Source organism: Tinamus guttatus, unplaced genomic scaffold (genome assembly GCF_059628265.1).
Source record: "Tinamus guttatus ecotype Peru unplaced genomic scaffold, ASM5962826v1 Tinamus_guttatus_pri_ptg000110l, whole genome shotgun sequence".
NCBI classification, from domain to species: domain Eukaryota; kingdom Metazoa; phylum Chordata; class Aves; order Tinamiformes; family Tinamidae; genus Tinamus; species Tinamus guttatus.
Genome location: NW_028288644.1, coordinates 706,505 through 725,998, shown reverse-complemented (window position 1 = coordinate 725,998; position 19,494 = coordinate 706,505). Strand labels below are relative to the sequence as shown.

Here is a 19,494-nt window from a genome sequence, read left to right as displayed (position 1 = left end):
CAACCCAAATTCAAAAAGAATTATAGGGGACCAGTCATTCCAGATACATATGCCTAAGTCTTGAATCCAGCCTGAAACACTTAAATTCAGCCATTAATAAAACTGAAGAATAAACTACATACCAGAAAATGCATTGCTAACGCCAGCTGTTTAGCTACTTCCAACTTCCACAAGATATTGATAGTATTTTTGTTCTTTTTCAAGTATGTGTCCAAGGATCCAAATTTTACATATTCCTGTACGAGGATATCTGATTTAAATTGTTAAAAGAGTAATGATTAAAAACAACAATAAAGAAATTTTATTTCAGAGCAGATACAATACTCTAGTATTACCCATCTCTTTCTTGGTGCTTTTTTGTGGGACCCTTGTAAATTCAAATATGAATATTGCCCAAAATTCAAATATGAATCCTGTCCAAATATTCCATATTCTTTATACCTCTTCAGGATGTAAAAAATAGCATAATTTCTTCAAAAACACAAAATCATTTCTAAATTAGATTTTTACATAGTTCTTTTTACAAAATAGGTTAATCTTTAACAAATTACTTAGCATTCTTCCACTCTCATATTAAAAGTGCAATAAGTGAGTTTGTAATAAGTGTTATAATGTACAGCAATATCAACGTAGTAAGTAGAATAAATCCATTTCAAGTCATTCAGTTCTTAGCTGATTACAGTCTGTATACTTTGATTGAAAAATGGGATGTTTTGCTGGAACAACAGATGTTTTTTCTTGAAGAGAGGCTGGTAACAGCTCATCTTCTGCAGCACTAAGAAGTTTTCTATGTTGGTAAGGAATGCGCCTCTTTGCAGTCAGCCAGTTAATAATCCAAGAAATAAAGTCCACTTCATAATGCTGCACAATTTCTATCAGCTTCCTGAAATCTTGCCTTCAATTACAAGATGCTCACATTCCAATAGTGGTCATTAAAACTCTAAAAATACTGGAAATCACTGGAAATAGATTTTGTATTAAAAAAATAACAATCTTACACTTTAAAGACAATTTTCTCAATAGTGTGAAACATTTTAATTAATCTGTATTTAATCTGTACAAACTGTAGAAAGCCAAATGGCCACTGTTTGTAATTCTCGGTAATTGCGTCTTACAAAAGTGTAGATTTAATAAACCTCCTTTGTCCTTAGAAATAAAATAAATCAAAGTACACAAACGTGCTTTAAAGAAGAAGTAAGTGCCCATCCTCAGATAACTCTTTTGTAGAAATGTATTCTAACTAGCTGGAATTTTTATATACTGTCCCTAGAACGCATGTGCTCATTGTGCCATGAATAAACTAGGAAAATCAACCTGTAGGTGTATTTACCAAGCAACAGGTATAATAATGTCTTGACCAAATATGGCTCTGCATTTTCTAACCTTCTAATAGGAGCAACTCCTGATACAGGAAAAAACTCCCTCCAGTTAATACAGAAAAAACTGCAGATTTCCTCCATCTGAATACAGGATATATGTTAACATAATATGATTATACACACTTACTGTGTAGAGTGATTTATTTTGTGATGAAACACTAACCAGAGAAAATATCTCTTACGTGCAAACTGACACAGGTGGCAAAGAATACAAGAGAAAGATTGCCATAGCAAGGCTCCAGCAGTGAATATTTGAAAATTGCATACTTGGAAGAATTGATTCAAAATTAATATTTAATTTTAAGGTACTTTAAATGCACTCTACTTAAATAAATGCAAAAAAAATTGCATTATTTTCTGTTTGCAAAAGTTTTGTTCAAATAATAAGGCTTTGTGTTTGCAGAACTGCATCTCTAAACCAAATTCCTACAGCTACATTTGTTTTCACAAAATTCGTACACGCACGGACGTTGGATAACAATTAAGTCATTTTCTTGGGTATCTGGCCACTTCTACTTTTAACTGACCACAGTTAATAAAAATGTAGAGTGAGAAATTTTCTGAAGTGTCAAAAGCCAGTTTCAGGAGCTCAGAAAAACTTTTTGTAAATCAGATATGATAGCAAATCATTTGCTAAACTTACTAATCATACCCATATTTACACAAAGTATTCCATTTTCTCTCTAAGAATCACTTAAATTCTGTTTCAGATATCTGGACTTATACTATGTATTAAGTGACTAGCAGGTGTGGTGTTGATTTTTCCATTCTCTTACACAGAACTAAGAACAAACTAATTGCAGCTGTATAGAATTAGCATACAGAAATTATTTCTACTTACTTTCCTCTCCACAAACGCAGACTCCGTAGTTTAATACCAAATGCTTGTAAGAAAGCTGGCTCATCATACTTGCAGCCTCAAAGAAGGACTTTGAGGAAGGAGAGAGAAAGAGAATAAAAATAAGAATGAAGACAAAACTCTAAAGCATTAAATAACCTCTAATGAAACATCCATTTTTCACACCACTGCCATTTGCATCTCAGTGCAAATATCCTGTGTATTATAAACTATGATGCTTATTTTTGCCCAAGCTTTTATGTATTATTAACTGAAAGTGCATGCTACAGAGAAATTATCAATCTGTTTTCCTGCAACTCCACATTTCAAAGAGAATCTTTTCTTTCATACCAATAGTGCATAGTAGACTGCAAATAAATTCATGGCAAATGTAATCAGTTCACAATTTGTTCCTTTATATAACATTATTAAGGTAAAGATAGAAAGTATTAAATACTGTATCCAATATCGCAGACATTTTGTCTCCCTGTCAGGAAAATTTTAGATGCTTTTATTACTTTAATTGCTCTTGATCCTTTTCAGTGGCCTCTCCAAATACATTTTTTGTATATATTACTCCACCAGCTATCGCAAAGTTAGGTAATTTTCCTCTCAAATATTGTATTTACATTTCTGTATACCTAGATTCAACAGATTTTCACTAAACATCAGAATATGAGAACATTATTTATCATATTAATAATAAAAATACAAGGCGTTCTCTAGTTTCTTTATTATTTCTGACATGTCCAAACTATATGCCCTCATGGCTTGAAAATATTAATTCTCTTTTCCTTTTTTGCTAACATTTTAGTGTTTTTTTTTAGAATATTTGAAAAGTTGGCTAACCATTGGATTGGTTCTCTTGGCTTCCTTCAAAAGCTTCTAGGTTGAAGCCTTTATACTACAGGAACAGGAATTTAATACAGTTATATAATCAAAAAAGGTAATAAAAAGCCATATAAAGTTTAAAGTTATACATTAAAAACTACCACATCCTGTTAATATTTTTAAATTTAAATTGTCACATATTTAAGCTTAGGTTCTATTATGTTAACAGTGTTTTGGTTTCTGCAGAAGGGTCTTTCTGGTTTGCTCAGACACTGGAAGGCCTAATAGCATATGAGTGATTGTACCTATAGCAAGCAGCTCTCATATATACACGCTTCTGATTTTTTATGACTTGAAGTGTTTATTTCATTGGAAAACCAATATAATCATTGAAAAGGTGGTAGGAAGAAATTGTTTGGAAATGGTGGTACTTCATTTGTTTATAAGTGATTTATTGGAGGAGAGGTTTGTGGCCAAACTGTCTCTCTCGTGATGCCTGCACAGTATCTCAGAACTCCCAGAGGGATGGGAGAAGGTCAAGGACAGAAGTGCACTTTACAGAGCCAGTCCCAAACCTATCCTCTCAGTATCATGCAGCTAAGATTAAACCTGGTTCTAAGCAGTCCTCTACTATATAACAAATACTGCAAGTTGTTCACTGTAAGAAAAAGTAACGTTCTATATATGACAGGCAAATTCAGCACCGAACAATCATACCAACCTCGGAGTAGTTTCTGTGCACTTTATCCAGCACCTTTAAAAGAACTTCAGTTTGATGGAGCTGGCCATAGTCTCCCACTTCTTTTCTTATACCTTTGAAAATCTTTGTAAATGTGCCCTGTCCGAGACTCTCTTCCTAAAAGTGAGAGAAAAAAAATAAAAAAAAAAAAAGTAGAAAAAAAATTAGAAATCTTTACTAGGTCTGGGAACGAACTCAAACCTTCACCCTAAACAAGCACATGCAAAATTTCACAGTTAACACACATCTTGAGCCTGACTGACAAGACTGAGAAGAAACTACACCAGAATCATAAAACTTTTCCTGACTTTTTATGTGTCTCAAGGAAATAAACTGCTGCAAGAGCTATAGAAAAGGGAGCTACTACTACTAAAATGTATTTAGACATCTGTTGGCACAGCAAAAATAGTTTCTATTGCAGTCAAAAGAACATTTTTAATAAGACAAAAGAAACTGTATTATGGGACAACTCTAAATACTTTGTCCTCTCTTACAAGACTAAAGAAAGATTAGAGCAAAATCCTTTTAGATAAGAGTATTTTAATACATACGAAGTTGTTACAAATTAATATAGATCGAACCAACCACTTGCAGCAGAAGATAGAATTAAGGACTTACAAATATCAAGTCCTCATTACGGATTTTGTGAAAGACCATCTGGTTGACATTGTTGTGTCTCTGTAACGTAGGCGATGAAGGTACATCAGAAACACTATTGCTTCTGAAAACTAGGAGATTTGATTTATCTGTCAAGAAAAGGAAGAGTGGAGAGAAGAAAATAAAAGTGCAAAATATAAAACCGTAACTATATTATTTTAATAGAATTGTTAATAAGAAAAAGAGGATATTCTTCCAAGGTGAATTCATTCAAAAGGTCACAATATTTCAAAGGTCTGTTAAACCAATTCAGAATATTAATTCTTCTAATCAGCAGAAAGATTCAGGTTCACCCGCTTTTTTTTAATGTTTCTTAAGTATGCCTATTTTTGGACGAGCACATTCTGAAATATTCCAGGCTTTTTTCCTATCTTAACTTTTGCTGTATTTTGAGTAACAATCGGGGATGGAAAAAGAGCATACAAATCACCTTTTTCACATGATAAAATCTTTCTGACACAAACACTTTTACCTCAATGTCTCTCTAGAATTTGCAAGTTATTTTTGCTCCTGGTAGTAGGCTGGTGACCCTCATTGCTTCATAATTACCACAATAATTATTCCTGTAGTGATCTTGAAAAAATGCTTTTAAGGGAGTGGAGCAAATTTACTAGTGAAACAAAGCTGATAATCACATTTGTCTGTAAATGTGTATTTATACTGATTACATACTTTGTAGTTCAGATGCATATATTTTATTGATTTCCCTGGAAATAAAGTTTTGCAATTATTCTCTGTAATATGTACATACATTTATGCACTGGCTAATTTCAATCAAATCTGAAAGAGTTAAATATATGTAACAAATATGTGCTCTTAAGTTTTTTTTTTTTTTTTTTTAAATACACTCACTGTAAGAGGGGGAAAAAAAAGAGGGCTGACATTCGATATTAGAATGCACAAGGGAGAAAGAGTATGAATATCCTAGTGAGGGCAAAACTTTAATATAAATTTAAGCCTAGTGGGATTTCTGAAAATCCATTTCCCTAACAAATGTTCTGTTCCCATTTATGCTTTTCAGTGACAAATAAGGGCTGAAATCACATTCTAGCCTAGAATAATTGAATGAGGCAATGATGTCGAGTTAACAATGAGCAACAAATCATCTATGGAAATCTGGCATTGTTTGTTCCATGGAACTATCTAGTGAGAAGTACAGCTACATTTAGTAGCTGCATCCTTTCAAGACACTCAGTAGAATAACTAATACTACTGCACACAATCCACTGCAATTAAGAAAATGGTTTTGCTTCTAATGTAAGACTGTTACAGTACCACCACAGTTATTTCTGGAAAACCAAGAAAAATCTAATTAGGAACAGCTGGCACTTGGATGGCAAATTCTATGATGAACAAACAGATAAATGTGTGTATATGGTGGGGGAAACAACAAAAAACACCCACAACCAAACAATGAGAAGCCCGCATATATCTACCTCCCGGAGAAACATTTAACCTATTCATGCCTTTTTAAAACTCAAATTAAATGTCTGACACACAAATGTTTAGTAGTAAGTTTCCATCTCTTACCTTTTGGTTTTGGAGGACAGCATTTGATAAACTGGAAAATTATGCTGTCTGAACGGACAGTTTCTGTCTGGTAACAGGTCAACAGATCCTTAAGATTACCAAAACTTCTTTTGGTTCCACTAAGATTATACTCTCCATTTTCATTTTTTGTAATTAAGCAGTGCTTATAATCAGTGACATTTTCACGCTGCAGATTTTTCATTAAAAAGAAATATTTACTATTTAGAATAAATTTACTATTTAGGAACATTTTTTGAATACAGAGCACCCCAATAATTAAAAAGAATTCAGGAGTTACTACCATAATTTGCTACTTTTGTCTCATTATTTAATACGTTTGTAAAAAACAAATGTTACCAAATCTCCTGTCACAGAGACTTCAAAGCACAGAATGGCTCTAGTAAACTAGTAATAAAAACTGTTTCACCCTAAAAGAGTCAGTAATATTAAAATAAAGTTTTGCTGGAAGTAATAACCCAAGGGCTCAAATTGAATGCCTGTTAGACATGGCGCAGATGCAGGATAAGCTCTCCTGACAAGCATTTCGAGATCTCAGCTGTGTTTCTATTTCTGTTGTCTACGGTGCAGTTCTAAGCTCCTTGTTTCTAGCACAGATTCTCATTATGCATTGAATTTTTTATGTTGAATCTTGAAAAGAGCACACTGGCCTTTTCTAAACAAGAGGACCTCTTAAAACTGCTTTCAAGTGCCTTCATATTAACAATGTGGAAAATGTTCCCACAAATTCTGAATCTCAAAACCCTTTTAATTGCTTGTCCAGAAATAATCAGAATAAGCAGAAAATTGGAAAGGCCGATTAGTGGCAGGTTTAGTTGGTCTAGACACTCATACTTTGGAAACTCAGAGAATGATCTCTTAGTCTAAAAAAATCCCTCTCATGTACACTTTACTGACTGGACATACTTTTTAAACATAACAGATCTCAAAATGGTTGTTTGCTTCCTCATCCACACCAATATTTTTGTTGTTGTTGTTTCCAGAGATGTGCAAATGTCTGACAGTATTTGGCAAATATGCTATCTTTTTGCAAACCAACAAGAAAGCCCACAAGTTACTTCCTCTACTTATGAGCTCCCAAAGTAGCTCAGCTTAAATAATAAGAAACATTCCAGACCCGAAGTCTATCTGACTCTTTAGCAGCATTAGAATTGCAGGCATTTCTACTGTGATTTCCATTCTAGTTAACATATGCTTAACAGATCTATGTTGATGTAACAGCTGCCATAGAATGACAAAACAAAAACAATCAAAAAAACCCCAGAGGCCCTCCAAAAACAAAACCAAGGAGAACTTGGAGAGACACTGACAGATCACCAACAGAGCTAACTATATAACCAGTATAACCAAGCCCCAGTCTGTTTCAAAAAAAAAAAAAAAAATATCGCCACAAAAAAACAAAAACCTTTTCACCCTTCCCAGAACTCTCAAGCTCTCTCTTTGCTAATTCTCTTATTCTCAAAGGCACACTGGGTATCTGACCATACACAGATCAGCACGTGCTTCTTGCAGGATCAGGAAGTTTTCTCCACCTAACACAGGTAGCTATAGAACCCCACAAACCGTCTGAAGAGAAAACTCAGAATAGTTTGCTGTGAGCCTCTGTTCTCATGAAAGGAAAATTGTACAAATGCTAAACAAGGCAAAATACCAACCTCTATGGCAAAGGTGAGGAAGTACTTTTTGAAATCTTTAGGACTGCAACGAAGAACATAGAAGCCAGTCTGATTACCTGCTTTCTTCAGTTTGTTGATGGCAAAGTCCATGCTACAATAAAAATAAAATATATTTAATACTGCATAATTTCAAAAATCAAAAACAGCAGAGATTGACTAACAAGCACTAACAATTAGATGTATAACATTTTAACGACAATTAAAGTTCTCAGTTCTTTAGAATTTCACTTCAGCCAATTTTTGGGCCCTTTGTTTTACAGTATTCAGAATAGCTACTTATACAGAGAAAAGCGTAATAAAAATTTTCAATACTGAAAACACCACAATCACCCATTTCATAAGAAACCTTAAAGTCTAAAATATATATATTTCGATCATGGAACAAACTGTAAAAAGATGCCTCATACATAAGCTAAAATTAGTAAAACAGGGTGGCAAATTTAGCAAGGGAAAGTGCTAAAAGAAAAGAGGAATTAAAATAAATTTTCTTCCATCATTTATTACTGCAAAAGCTAATTTTCCCTTAAACACATCTTCATAATTTTCATAAATGACTATTTCCGTCTAGTTCCAACAAGAAGGAATAAAATGGTCTGGAAAGATTCAGACTCGTTTCACGTCTTTCTCTGCAGTCCTAAAAAGGTTCAACATATGGCTTTAGTCTATGTCTGCAGAAGCAAGTAATCTAATTTAATTTGTATTGGTCTCCATCCTTCTTCTCTTCTGAGGATTGTAGCACCTATGCTTTCTGTCACTGCTAAGTTTCCAGAAAGATCTATTGAATAGAGTAGTGCTAGTTTTATGCAACATATGGTAACTCTCTTGCACATATTGGGAAAGCCTTCAAGGTTTCTATAGGCTGAAAAAAGTGGTTATTTTATTTTGCCATCTTAAAACATTGTTAAACTCAGCATGTATCCTTCTGCAAACAACAAACAACACTGTCAACTGTTAAAAAAACAATATAAATACCAAATTCCTTCTTTAAAAAACGGAGAAAATGAGTAAGTAGAAAATACTAAAAATAAACAGAAATTCCTATATATGTGGTCAAGAACTTCCTGTATTCCTTCCTCAAATATTGAAGCTAGTATTAGCTGAATTTTCCTTTAACCCTTTGCAAGTCAGATACTATTTCTGCTAGAGGCCACAGCAAAATCATGAGATTCTTTGTTTATCACCTACATTGTTGCTATGGTAGTAACTATAATTTTGTAAGTTCAGCATCATGTCTTTACTGCATATCTCAGTGGGAGAAAAAAAAAAGAGAATTCTAAAGGATGAAAATTAAAATCAGCATTTTTTTTTGATAATAAATTAAGAAAACACTGCATTCTGCAAAGATAAAAATTATGGGGAAAAATGAAACATTTTGTATTAGATATATGTAGTAAGTACATATATCAAGATGTCCATCAGGATTCACAGTTGGCTAAATTTCATCTTTCAAAAGCAAAATCAATTTGTTATGATACTAGAAAACAGCTTACAAAATTGGCCCATGGCAGTTGCTTTGGATATTTTCAAGCACTGACGGTGGTGCTACTTCTTTGCAGAGATAATGGTGTGCATCTGCAGTTAATCTGTAATATCCATCAATTAATGATACAAAGGAGAGAGCTTCTTTTAATGACTGAAATTCAGCCTCCTGTTGAATTGCAGGTGTAAAATAGAGAGAAAGAAAGAGAGAGAGAGAGAGAGAGAGATTATTCAATTTATAATAGGCAATACAAAATTCTGGAAATTGTAAGAATATAACACATAAATACATGTCTACACTAAATATACCCACATTGGTTTTTATTACTATTTGTCTATTTTTAACTCAGGTGCACAAAAGTTGACAGAAACTTTTAATGTTCAAAGTGAAACACAAGTGAATGTGCTCTAGAAAGCAAATGAAATGAAATGAAAACAAGAGTGAATAGCTGAAACGGAAAACTCAGGCTGATGCTATTCAGGTCTTTATTACAGTCAAAATTTCTTTCCTAAGGGAAAAGATTCTGCTTACCAAAGATTTATGGGACTCTGCTCAATTAGCAAAGAAAAATCTTTAAAAAGCTACTTGACTGAATATTTATGGCTCAGAGACCTTTGCCTGCTGACCAAGATGAGACATGCAGTGGAGGGAAGCTGGGCTGTGAATGACAAGGTCAAAGGAAAGAAGGCTGCGTAAAAGGCCTGTGCAGAATGCACTGAATGGTTAAGAGCTTGGCAATATTAAAACCCCCTTGCCCAAGACTCTGAGGACACTTAACTAAACAAAAAGTAAACAAAGTTTTTTTTTTTTTTTATTAACCAACAAATAAAAAAAGCTGACGCCCTTGAACACGAGGTAAGAACTTGTGTGGAGCCTTCACATTCCTTATTAGAAGAGAACTTGGTAACAACCATGTTTCCAGCTGTTTCAACATGATCAGAACACCTGCACAACCGACAGATCTGGAACTCCACAGTTTTAAAGCATCCATGTGTGCTTAAGCCACTGTCAAATATTTTTTTTATAAAGGATTCTGAAAGGTTAATCTAGATAATGAACAGCTAACTGTAGCATGTGAAGTATCCATGTGAAAAGCATGGACCACTACACTTCAAAACATGGAAGTGTTACAAATTTCTATCCAGAAAATATAGCATTTGCTTTAGATAAGCTCCTCGAAAGTCAGTTTTGTCGTTACAAGCATATGCACTGAACTACCCAACTCTACCACTACTGAGAACCTTTTAAAAGAATATTAGGTGCTCAAGGTTAAGCAAGCTTCCTCCATTAGAAGTAATTTTGCATTCTAAACATCATGCATATACATCACAAACACCCAGTCACTCTTGTTTTTTAATGAGATATTCTGAAAAAAATCAAAATTCTTAACAATTGTGCACCATTAATGCAGGAAATAAATGAGAACATCAATTATACTATAAATCAAATAAAATCATATGACTCTGTATTCCACCTCTGTGTACCAGCACTCCTTCGGAGCATTTTGATGTCTCTTTCCAATGTTAGTCACTAGCAGTTAGCTTATCATGTCACCACACGTGCAGTATGCTACATAGCTAAAAATCACAGAGTCTGGTACGAGAGTCCAATGAAGAAAAAGACCAATCTGTATATCAGGAATTCACCTCAGTTGTAAATATCTATTTCAATTATTGCAGAGAACTTCAAATGCATAGGATCTTCACTATTTTCACACACTACTTATACTGCAAAAATGCATTTTCATCTTCTGCTTAATTAACATACAGTAACATAACATAATAAATACCATAGCAATCACAGTCTGCTCAAAGTAACTTTTTTTTTCTTTTAAACAAATGCAGAAAAGTCAACAGACCAGATTCTTGCTGTCTTGCTTGTGAATGGTGACAATTCTTCTCTCACTGGAACCTTCTTGGCTTGCTTGTTTGATGCTGACATCGATGATATCAGGAAAATCACAGTATGTTTGTAAATCCTACAACAAACATTGGTTATACCATCAGCAATATAACATAAATTTCAATTAGGAACTTATATCCAACACTGAAAATAATAATTTCAGACAATACTAAACTAATATTTCTAGAGAATACTACAGAAAGGAATTCAAAAGAGAAGAAATTAACCCCAGAAATTACACTAATCTTTATGTAGAAATACATATATATCCAATTAGGATTTTCTTTTTCCAAACAGCTCTCATCTGCACCTCAGTTCCCTTACTATGACAGTCTTCTATCCGGCTGCCAGGGGTTAGATCAAAATATATTGTCAAATGAGTCAAATTGAAAATATAGTCTCCAAAATATGAAAAATTCCTGAACAAGTGGTTTTGTTGATTGTGAAGGTAGCAGTCTTAATGCAACAAAATTTACATTTCCAAAACCTGACCCTAGCAAAGAAGAACCTAAAATCTCAAACGCATCATTAAAAGAAAGAATTCTTTGTTTAAAGAAACATTACTAGGAGGATCCCCCCAAAAAGTGGGAATACACACGCATACAAAGGTTTTTGATTTAGATTTAAGCATTTTTTGGATCTGTGCAGTGGTGTTTTGTGAAAAATAAAAAATGGCACACTGTGAATAATCTTTTTTTGAGGGGTTTTTCTTTGGGACCTTATTACAAGCACCCTAACCAAAGAGGGTTACAGGGCTCCTTTTCTTGTTTTCTGTAGAATTTTACATGCTAAGGATCAACTTTATACCAAGAGTGATCTAGCTAAAATAGTTTTTCTTGTTAATACCTTATTCAGGTAAGCATATCCCTTTACATTACTGTAAACTTTCTGCAAGAATATACTGAGCATGTACTGACTCTCAAGGCCTAGGTTAGCAGAAGCATAAATCAACACAAATGCACAGAAGTCCCTGAAATTCTTTTATTCAAACTGGGCTGCCAGAATCATGAACTGTGAAGACAATTTTCTCCCTACCCCAAATATGTCACTCCCACCCTCAAAAAATAAAAATCTTGTTCCAATTCAATATCTCAGTAAATTTCACAGTAGTTTGTTGAAATGGGAGTTATAATCATACTTACAACAAGTTACATTCCATTACTAAGTTTTCACAACCAGTTATGCACGATTTCTGTACTAGTGCAAACACATGCAGCCTTCATCACATCTCTTCTCAGCAAATTGGAAGCATAACACTTACTAACCATGAAAAGTAATTTTGAAATCTCTACATGGAAAAATCAATTTAAATACTATTTAAATCTAAAGGTTTGTTTCTCGCGCACAAACAATATAACATGTATAGTATTTGTTTACACAAAATTATAAATAATTTCATTAAAATGGTGTTTAAAGATACCAGATGACTGGAATCCACTTGCAAAATCTTAGCAAGAATGGAAGGCTGATGTGTAACAGTTAAGTAAATGAATCTAGTATCAATCTAAAACTATCCTAAAAAAAGTTTTTAAAAAATCTGGGTACAAGAAAAAAAGATATTTTCACAAGTTACTGTAGTCCTTTGTAAAATATAATCAATTTCATAGTTCGGTCTTGACTGCTTTTACTATGCATAAAAACTAGTGAAGTAACAGATTACATTGTTCAGTAAAACTGAACTGTGTTTTGCTTTCATTTCTTCTTTGGGAAATCCCAGCACTCAAGAGTTACTTTAAAAACATCAATTCTCATAAATCTGACCAATGAATACTTATGCTGGTATGTCATACACAGCAGGAAGAAACCTGATAAAGATGTAACTGCGAATGATTACAACAAGTTATTGAATCATTCTAATTCCTGAGCAAAACCTATATGGCCTGCAGTTATAGAAGTGTAATTTGTTAGTTCATCTACTGGCAGGCAACTAAGTGCAGCAGGAAGGATGTACAGGTAATTTTATTTTGTTTTATCTTGCTTTTCATCTCAAAACACTGATCTCAGATAGAGCTTGAGGATGGTACACATTTTACTAATTTCTGGAGTCAAAGACATGGGTTTTGCATATCAGTTTTTACAATTTCAATGTTCTAACACTGAATTTTTCATTTGTTAAACTATTTAGTGTTCAAGTACTGTCTTTTATTTGTAATGCACTGATAAGAACTAATTTAAAAATGTTACACTATTCAAGTCAAGAAAAATATGTTTGCATCTGCCATATAGAAATTTTATAATTAATCTGAAGTCATTTTAAACAACCAGAACTTCTAACATAAGGAAATCACTGTCACACAAAAAAATGCAGAATCTAAATAAGGCAGCTGCATTTAGAAAGATTACCTGTTCTGCAAGTGTCTCACAGTCTTTAAGTTTTCCTCTTGAGCACTGAATTCCACCATTTCCAGTTATTACAATAGTTGCAAAACTCTCCTCTCCAGAAGGATCTCCACCAGGTTCTTTTACTTCAAAAACCTCTGAATAGAAGGCAGACTGAAGGGTTTCCAGATTTATAAGATATTTAAGTTTCAAGTTTCTGGCAGTAGCTTTGCATTGGCCAAACTGTTGTATAAATTTTCGGAACCTGTATCTTATTCTTTTTCGTGTCAAAATGTGATAGTCTTGGATTTTTGCTCGAACACATTTAGGCAAAAACGTTTTGTAGCTGTGAATACATAATCAGCAAAAAACCTTCTGAGTTTATTCACTAAATCTAGGAAAGATAACTATTTCTGTGCTAAGCAAGGCAACATATAATCACCTTCTCCATTAACTGGAACGATTTTTTTATTTTAAATAAAATATTGAAGTTTTTTTTCAATCTGTAGTTTATCATTTCAAATGCACACCCATCTCTTCCTGTTTTTTCTCATTCAGTTTTATCATATTAATAAATGTACTTTCTGTAAATAATGACATTTCTGCTTCAGCCACTGCTACAGTTTGAAAAAGGACAGTAGGAGGAAACTCCAGGTTAAAAACAATGGATTTGTTTTGCTTGGTATAGAAGCTGGAAAGAGGTAAATGGAATGGGAGACAGAAATGATCAGATGTTCTGGTTGAAAATATAGGTGACTAAATACAAACCTGCAGTTGATTCTTATTTAAGTTTTCTATACCACAGTCTATATTCTTTGGGGCTAAAAACCACTCAAAAACAGGAACATTGTGTTGATCTGTATAGCCCTTTCTTCAAGGTTTCATTAAAAGGCAGGCAAGAAGGATTAATTATCAAGCAGAAAGAGAAATAGCTTAGCTGAAGTGGAATCTGATTAGGAAATGTAATGGCAAGATGAAGGCCAAGGTATACAATGCTTTCTTTACCTCAGTGTTCAGTATAAAGGCCCCATCTACATCCCCCTGCGCCTATTGAGGGAGTCTATGGAACAAAATACTACTCATAGTACAGATACATTGGATAGTACAGTACACTGGATCAAAAGGAGTTGTTAGATACCATTAAGGAGATTGATACCCTTCATCTTTGAAAGATCATGGCCATCAGGAAAGGTACACACAACATACTCATCTTCAAGAGGAAAAAGGAGAATGTGGAAAACAACTGGCCAGGCAGCCCAGCCTCAGTCCTCAGTAACATTATGGAGCTCTTTCCCGGAAGTCATAATCACTCATGGAAGCCATATGCAGGCACATAAGGAACACAGATGAATAGGAACGACCAACAAGGACTTACTACATTCACGTACAAATAACTCGACTGCCTGCTATGATAAAACGACTGTCTCACTTGACTAAGTGAATGTTGTTTCTTTTGACTTCAGCAATATCTTCAGCATAGTCATGTAGAAACCTTGTAGGACAACAGTCAAGATATGGACTGGATTGGGTGAACTGCAGATTGGGAGGAAACTTGGCTGGAGAACAGGGCTATGACAGTAATGAGCTAGCAGACTGAATTTTATTAGATGTTCTCCTCAGAAGCTGATCCTGGGCATGACACTGTCATCCTCATTAACAACCTGGACAATGGAGTGGAACACAAATTCTATCAAGTTCACGCATGCCAACAAATTGGAGGGTGCGTTTGATACATTGAAAGACAAGTTTTTTACTGAAATCTAAACACACCGAAGACATAGTGCCTGAAGAAATAGAAAGTTTAACAAAGCAAATGTGAAGTCCTCTGTCTGTGATGGCATAACCTTATATATCAGTACAGGTTAGGCAGTCAGCAAGCTAGAAATCAGCTTTTCAAAAAAGATATGGAAGTGCTGATTGAATATAAGTTACAGTGTATCTCTTAAGGTCATGAAAGCTAACCACATACAGGACTGCATTAGTAAGGGCCTAGACAGCAAGTACAGGGAGATGATCATCCTCCTCTTGCTTGAGAAATCCCCACAATGTTCCTCAATTCAGTTTTGGTGACCCCACTACATAAACAGACATCAATGAACTACAGTGAGTTCAGCGGAAAGATGATAGTTAATACAGTTAGGGGCCCGGAGCACAATATACTACATAGGGGACCAAGGAGAGCTTGATTTCAGTTCAGTTTGGAGAAAAGAAGGTAAAGTAGGAGCTTCTAACTAAAACTAGTCAAAGCTAATCTAATCAGTCAAAGACAATAAAGATGACTGATTAAGGCTATTTGCAAATGTGCCCAAAGAAAGGACAAGAGGCAATGGACACAACACAAGGGACATTTTAATGAGATAAGGAAAAAAAAAAATCTTCCTCAATATAAATGATTATATGAAGGACAAAGATGCATACTGATACAGTAAAAGTCTCTATCTCTGAAGATTTTCAAAACTTGAAGAATAAAGCCCTAAGAAATTTGATCCAGCTTTGAAATTGGCCCTGATCTGAGTATGGGGTCTCTGCCAGTACTAATTATTCCTTCTGTTATTTTCCACAAACTGCTGTCTTGCCATTAAGACAAAATCCATACACCCACAGACATGAAGAATGGCAGTCTTGATATAAACTTTCTATTAATATGCAGTTTGCATTACAAGTAAACTAACAGAGCCACTATGCAAACAGAAAAAAAAAAAAAACCCACAACTGTCAATAGTTGAACAACTCCACCCAACAGATGCTTTTGTGCAAAAGCACTGTTTTAGGTAGCCTGTATGCGTAATTAAGTTTTGAAGTATGTATGCAGTTACCTGACTGAATTGTAAATAGCCAGTGGGGTTTGGTCCTTTTCTTTGGCTACTCTCATCATATCCAGAACAGCCATTCCAAGGCATTCTTCTTGTGTTTCATGAGTAACAGGCATTTGTATCCACCCATTCAAAAAGTCATCTCGCCACTAAGGAAGTAGGAATATGAGAAATGAAAATTTTTGCATTGCTGTGCAACAGAAAAATTTTTAAATGACCGAATTCTTAGGACTGAACCATTTTGTTCCCAGTTATACATATTCATGTCAAACACCAGCTACCACCAGGCTTAGTAGCATCGCTTGCAATATTCTATTGTAAAAGTCCAAGAAGGTCAATGGGAAAACGATGTCACACACTTTATCAGTCCAAAAGAGGGTTGAAATACTTCCACATGTGCCAGTGGCACAAGAAAGGAGACACATACTGTCACTGCTCTTCCCACAACAGTCACTTGAGTTTCTTCTCTTGAAGACCACAATATCACCCTGAATTTCATTTCTGTATTTCATTTTTGATTTCAAGCAGTCAAAAAAGCCTATACAGCAAGAAATGAAAGGGAACAAAGACCTTTACCAGTTGGCATGAAGGAGAAAAAAAAGAAGTCATACCTGTGCAAATAGGTAAGACATGACAATATCATCAAGAACAGGGCTTTCAGAACCCCGAAGAATGCCATACCGATATGCTCTGCTTGTGCCATTGCAGTACCAGTGTGGAAAATAAAACCTGTTAGGAAATATTTAGAAAAATACTGGTAAGCTGATAATTTTACATACCAACACGTCTGCATTTTCTCTTTCATAGAAATATAATTAGTGTCAATTGGTGTAGAGGACTCCATATTGGAGTCAGTATGGAGCCCTCTAACTGGAAGAATTAAATAAAGCTTTGGACTCAGTTCTTTGTGTCCTGAAGTACGGCATTTAACCAAAGTAAGAAGCTGGACTGGTAGAAAGATCTGGCAGTTCTGCCAAGTAATCTCATTGATCAGATCAGAGAATCTCGTGTCACTGACTTGCAGTTGCCTTGAGGCAGGGCTATGTAGACTGGTTCAAACATGGAGAGGGTAAAAATATATCACATCCTGTGAGCAAGAATCTCAACTATAGAAATTTGAATAGGATTCACTGGATATTTCATCTCTTGAAAAACTCAGAAGGGGAGAAATTAAAAGGGGTATGTCAAGGTAAAGCATCCTTGCAACAGCCTGCCCAGGCCACATTATATAATTCAAAGAAATAATGATCCTTATTACAAGGACTTCTATATTCCTTATAAGAAATACTGTGTATGCAACTTTAAATTACCACTTTCAAAAGTCAGATCAAACAGAATTGTTCCATCCTCATGATACAATTTTACATTTCAGAACTCGCAGGATTCCAATAGATAATGGAAACACACAGGAGATCAAATGGATTGCTACTACAAAGAAAAAGTACTATTTTTACTTCTATTTTATTTTGATTGCTTGTTTCTTCAATCTGTAATAGCAAACAATAGTCTGTTGGATGCAGACAGTAGACAAAAATATATCTTTCAAGCTTACTTAGTTTTATTTATTATTTTACCTATATCTTTTATCTTTTATCTGACAATCTGCCTGCAATTTTTAAGACATTATCCCTCAGTTAAGTATCTTATTTCTTTTTCTTACATAATTTTTGAATTAGTATGAAAAAAAGACTTACATTTGAGTTACATTACCTTATCCTGTAAAGTACAGTGAATCTGGTTGCTTCATCCACATGGAAGATGTGATTTGGGGGAAACCAAATTCTGTCTGTCTTACTCATGAGTGCAAACATGTTATGATACACTGGCATGATACCTGAACAAAGAAGACAGAAACAACCTTTAAGAAACCATTATTAAATAGAATCAACTCTACCGAAAAAAGAAACAAACAAAAAAAACCAACTTGCAAGTTAGTAGCAATTTGACACATGTTCTCCAATTGTTGCTCTGTCACATTAATCCCATTGCAACCAGCATCCTATAAAGTGCAAGTCGTTTTTGTTGATTTACTTTCTCATTCTTAGGTTCTCTTACTGTGGACTGTATTCACTTGTAATCCTATACTTCATAGCTATATTACAGATTTTTTAGAATGGCATTTAACACAACGGGTCCTCTACCTTTCACTTTAATTAAGAAATAACAACAAAGAACCGTGCATTGCCTTTTTACTTACCTTTCCCAAAATATATCCAGTCATCTTACATTTTTAGACTTAAGAAAAATTTAGAGCAAAGCAGTACAAAGAAAATCATCATGAGTAGGGCAAGCACCTGCCATCTACATTTCTTTAACTCAGTTAAGGACAAAATAAACACGTACTGTTAATGACATATAACAAGAAAATGATTTTTCCAAAACAATTCGAAACTGTTTTAATGGGAACTAACAGCCAGACCTACCTAATCACAAAATATGGAAATCAACTCTTTTTATTTGGAAGGACATTTCCTGTCTTCTGTGCTGCCTTATAAAGAATTATAATAGCAAAGAAATTAACATGTGTTCTAACCCTTCAAAGGAAAATAACATTTCACACTTTGTTTCCTTTCCCTCTGTTATTATAAATTTAGTCACTATAGAAGACAAATGGGTCAAGATGATTCAAAACAACTACCTGAACAAGCAATCTTGTTCACAATAAACCCAAGGCTTATATATGTAGTTTTGTAACTCACAATTGACTGAATGGTTTGTAAAGGGAGTTCATGAAAAATATTTAACAATGTTTATCTGCTATTAAAAAAAATCACATCAGTAGGTGAAAATACTAAGAAAAAATATATAATTCCTGCATAATCAAGGAAAAGGTAATGAACGATACATAAAACATAAAGCAGAGAAAGAATACAAAATTGTTCTCTATCAGAGAAAATGAAAGCAAAGAAAAAAAACCCATTAACTTAAGGAAATAAGGAAACTGACAAAACAGATGCTCCAAGTTTAAACATGCTCATAATTTTTTAAAATAAGCCTTTGATAGAACTTAAGGAGAACTTTAATATACAAAGTAATGCTGTTCAGAGCTCAGGCATTAATATAAAAATATTTAGTTAGAACAAAAACTTCTGATTTAGATACAAGAGGACAACTATCACTATACCAAGCAATGTCCAGCCTAAGTCTGCACCACAAACCAAGACTTAACTGCAATTTAATCCCAGCAGTTAAAAGTACATGAGTTCAGGCATACACAGAACTTTGCAAGAAGCTGAAGACCACACCAGCAAAAGCTGTCTTGAAAACAGTTAAGTTACTTTAAATTGAATTCAACTATCATTAAATGAACCT

General features: G+C 34.2%; 1 protein-coding gene across 2 annotated transcripts in view; it reads right to left on the bottom strand.

Moving 5' to 3' along the window:
* The window catches only part of JAK2 (Janus kinase 2), a 50,758-nt gene that overhangs the window by 15,264 nt on the left and 16,000 nt on the right, over positions 1-19,494 (bottom strand). The window contains exons 4-15 of one of the 2 annotated variants that reach the window (XM_010217141.2): positions 17,893-18,016; positions 16,794-16,911; positions 16,186-16,331; positions 13,394-13,715; positions 11,007-11,126; positions 9,159-9,316; positions 7,648-7,759; positions 5,975-6,161; positions 4,406-4,533; positions 3,770-3,904; positions 2,221-2,308; positions 123-250 (exon numbers count right to left, since the gene is read on the bottom strand). In XM_010217141.2, the coding sequence (XP_010215443.2) occupies positions 123-250; positions 2,221-2,308; positions 3,770-3,904; positions 4,406-4,533; positions 5,975-6,161; positions 7,648-7,759; positions 9,159-9,316; positions 11,007-11,126; positions 13,394-13,715; positions 16,186-16,331; positions 16,794-16,911; positions 17,893-18,016 (1,766 nt within the window). Of the gene's footprint in view, positions 1-122; positions 251-2,220; positions 2,309-3,769; positions 3,905-4,405; positions 4,534-5,974; positions 6,162-7,647; positions 7,760-9,158; positions 9,317-11,006; positions 11,127-13,393; positions 13,716-16,185; positions 16,332-16,793; positions 16,912-17,892; positions 18,017-19,494 lie in introns of those variants that run through there. The other variant, XM_088521014.1, reaches the window with a different exon arrangement.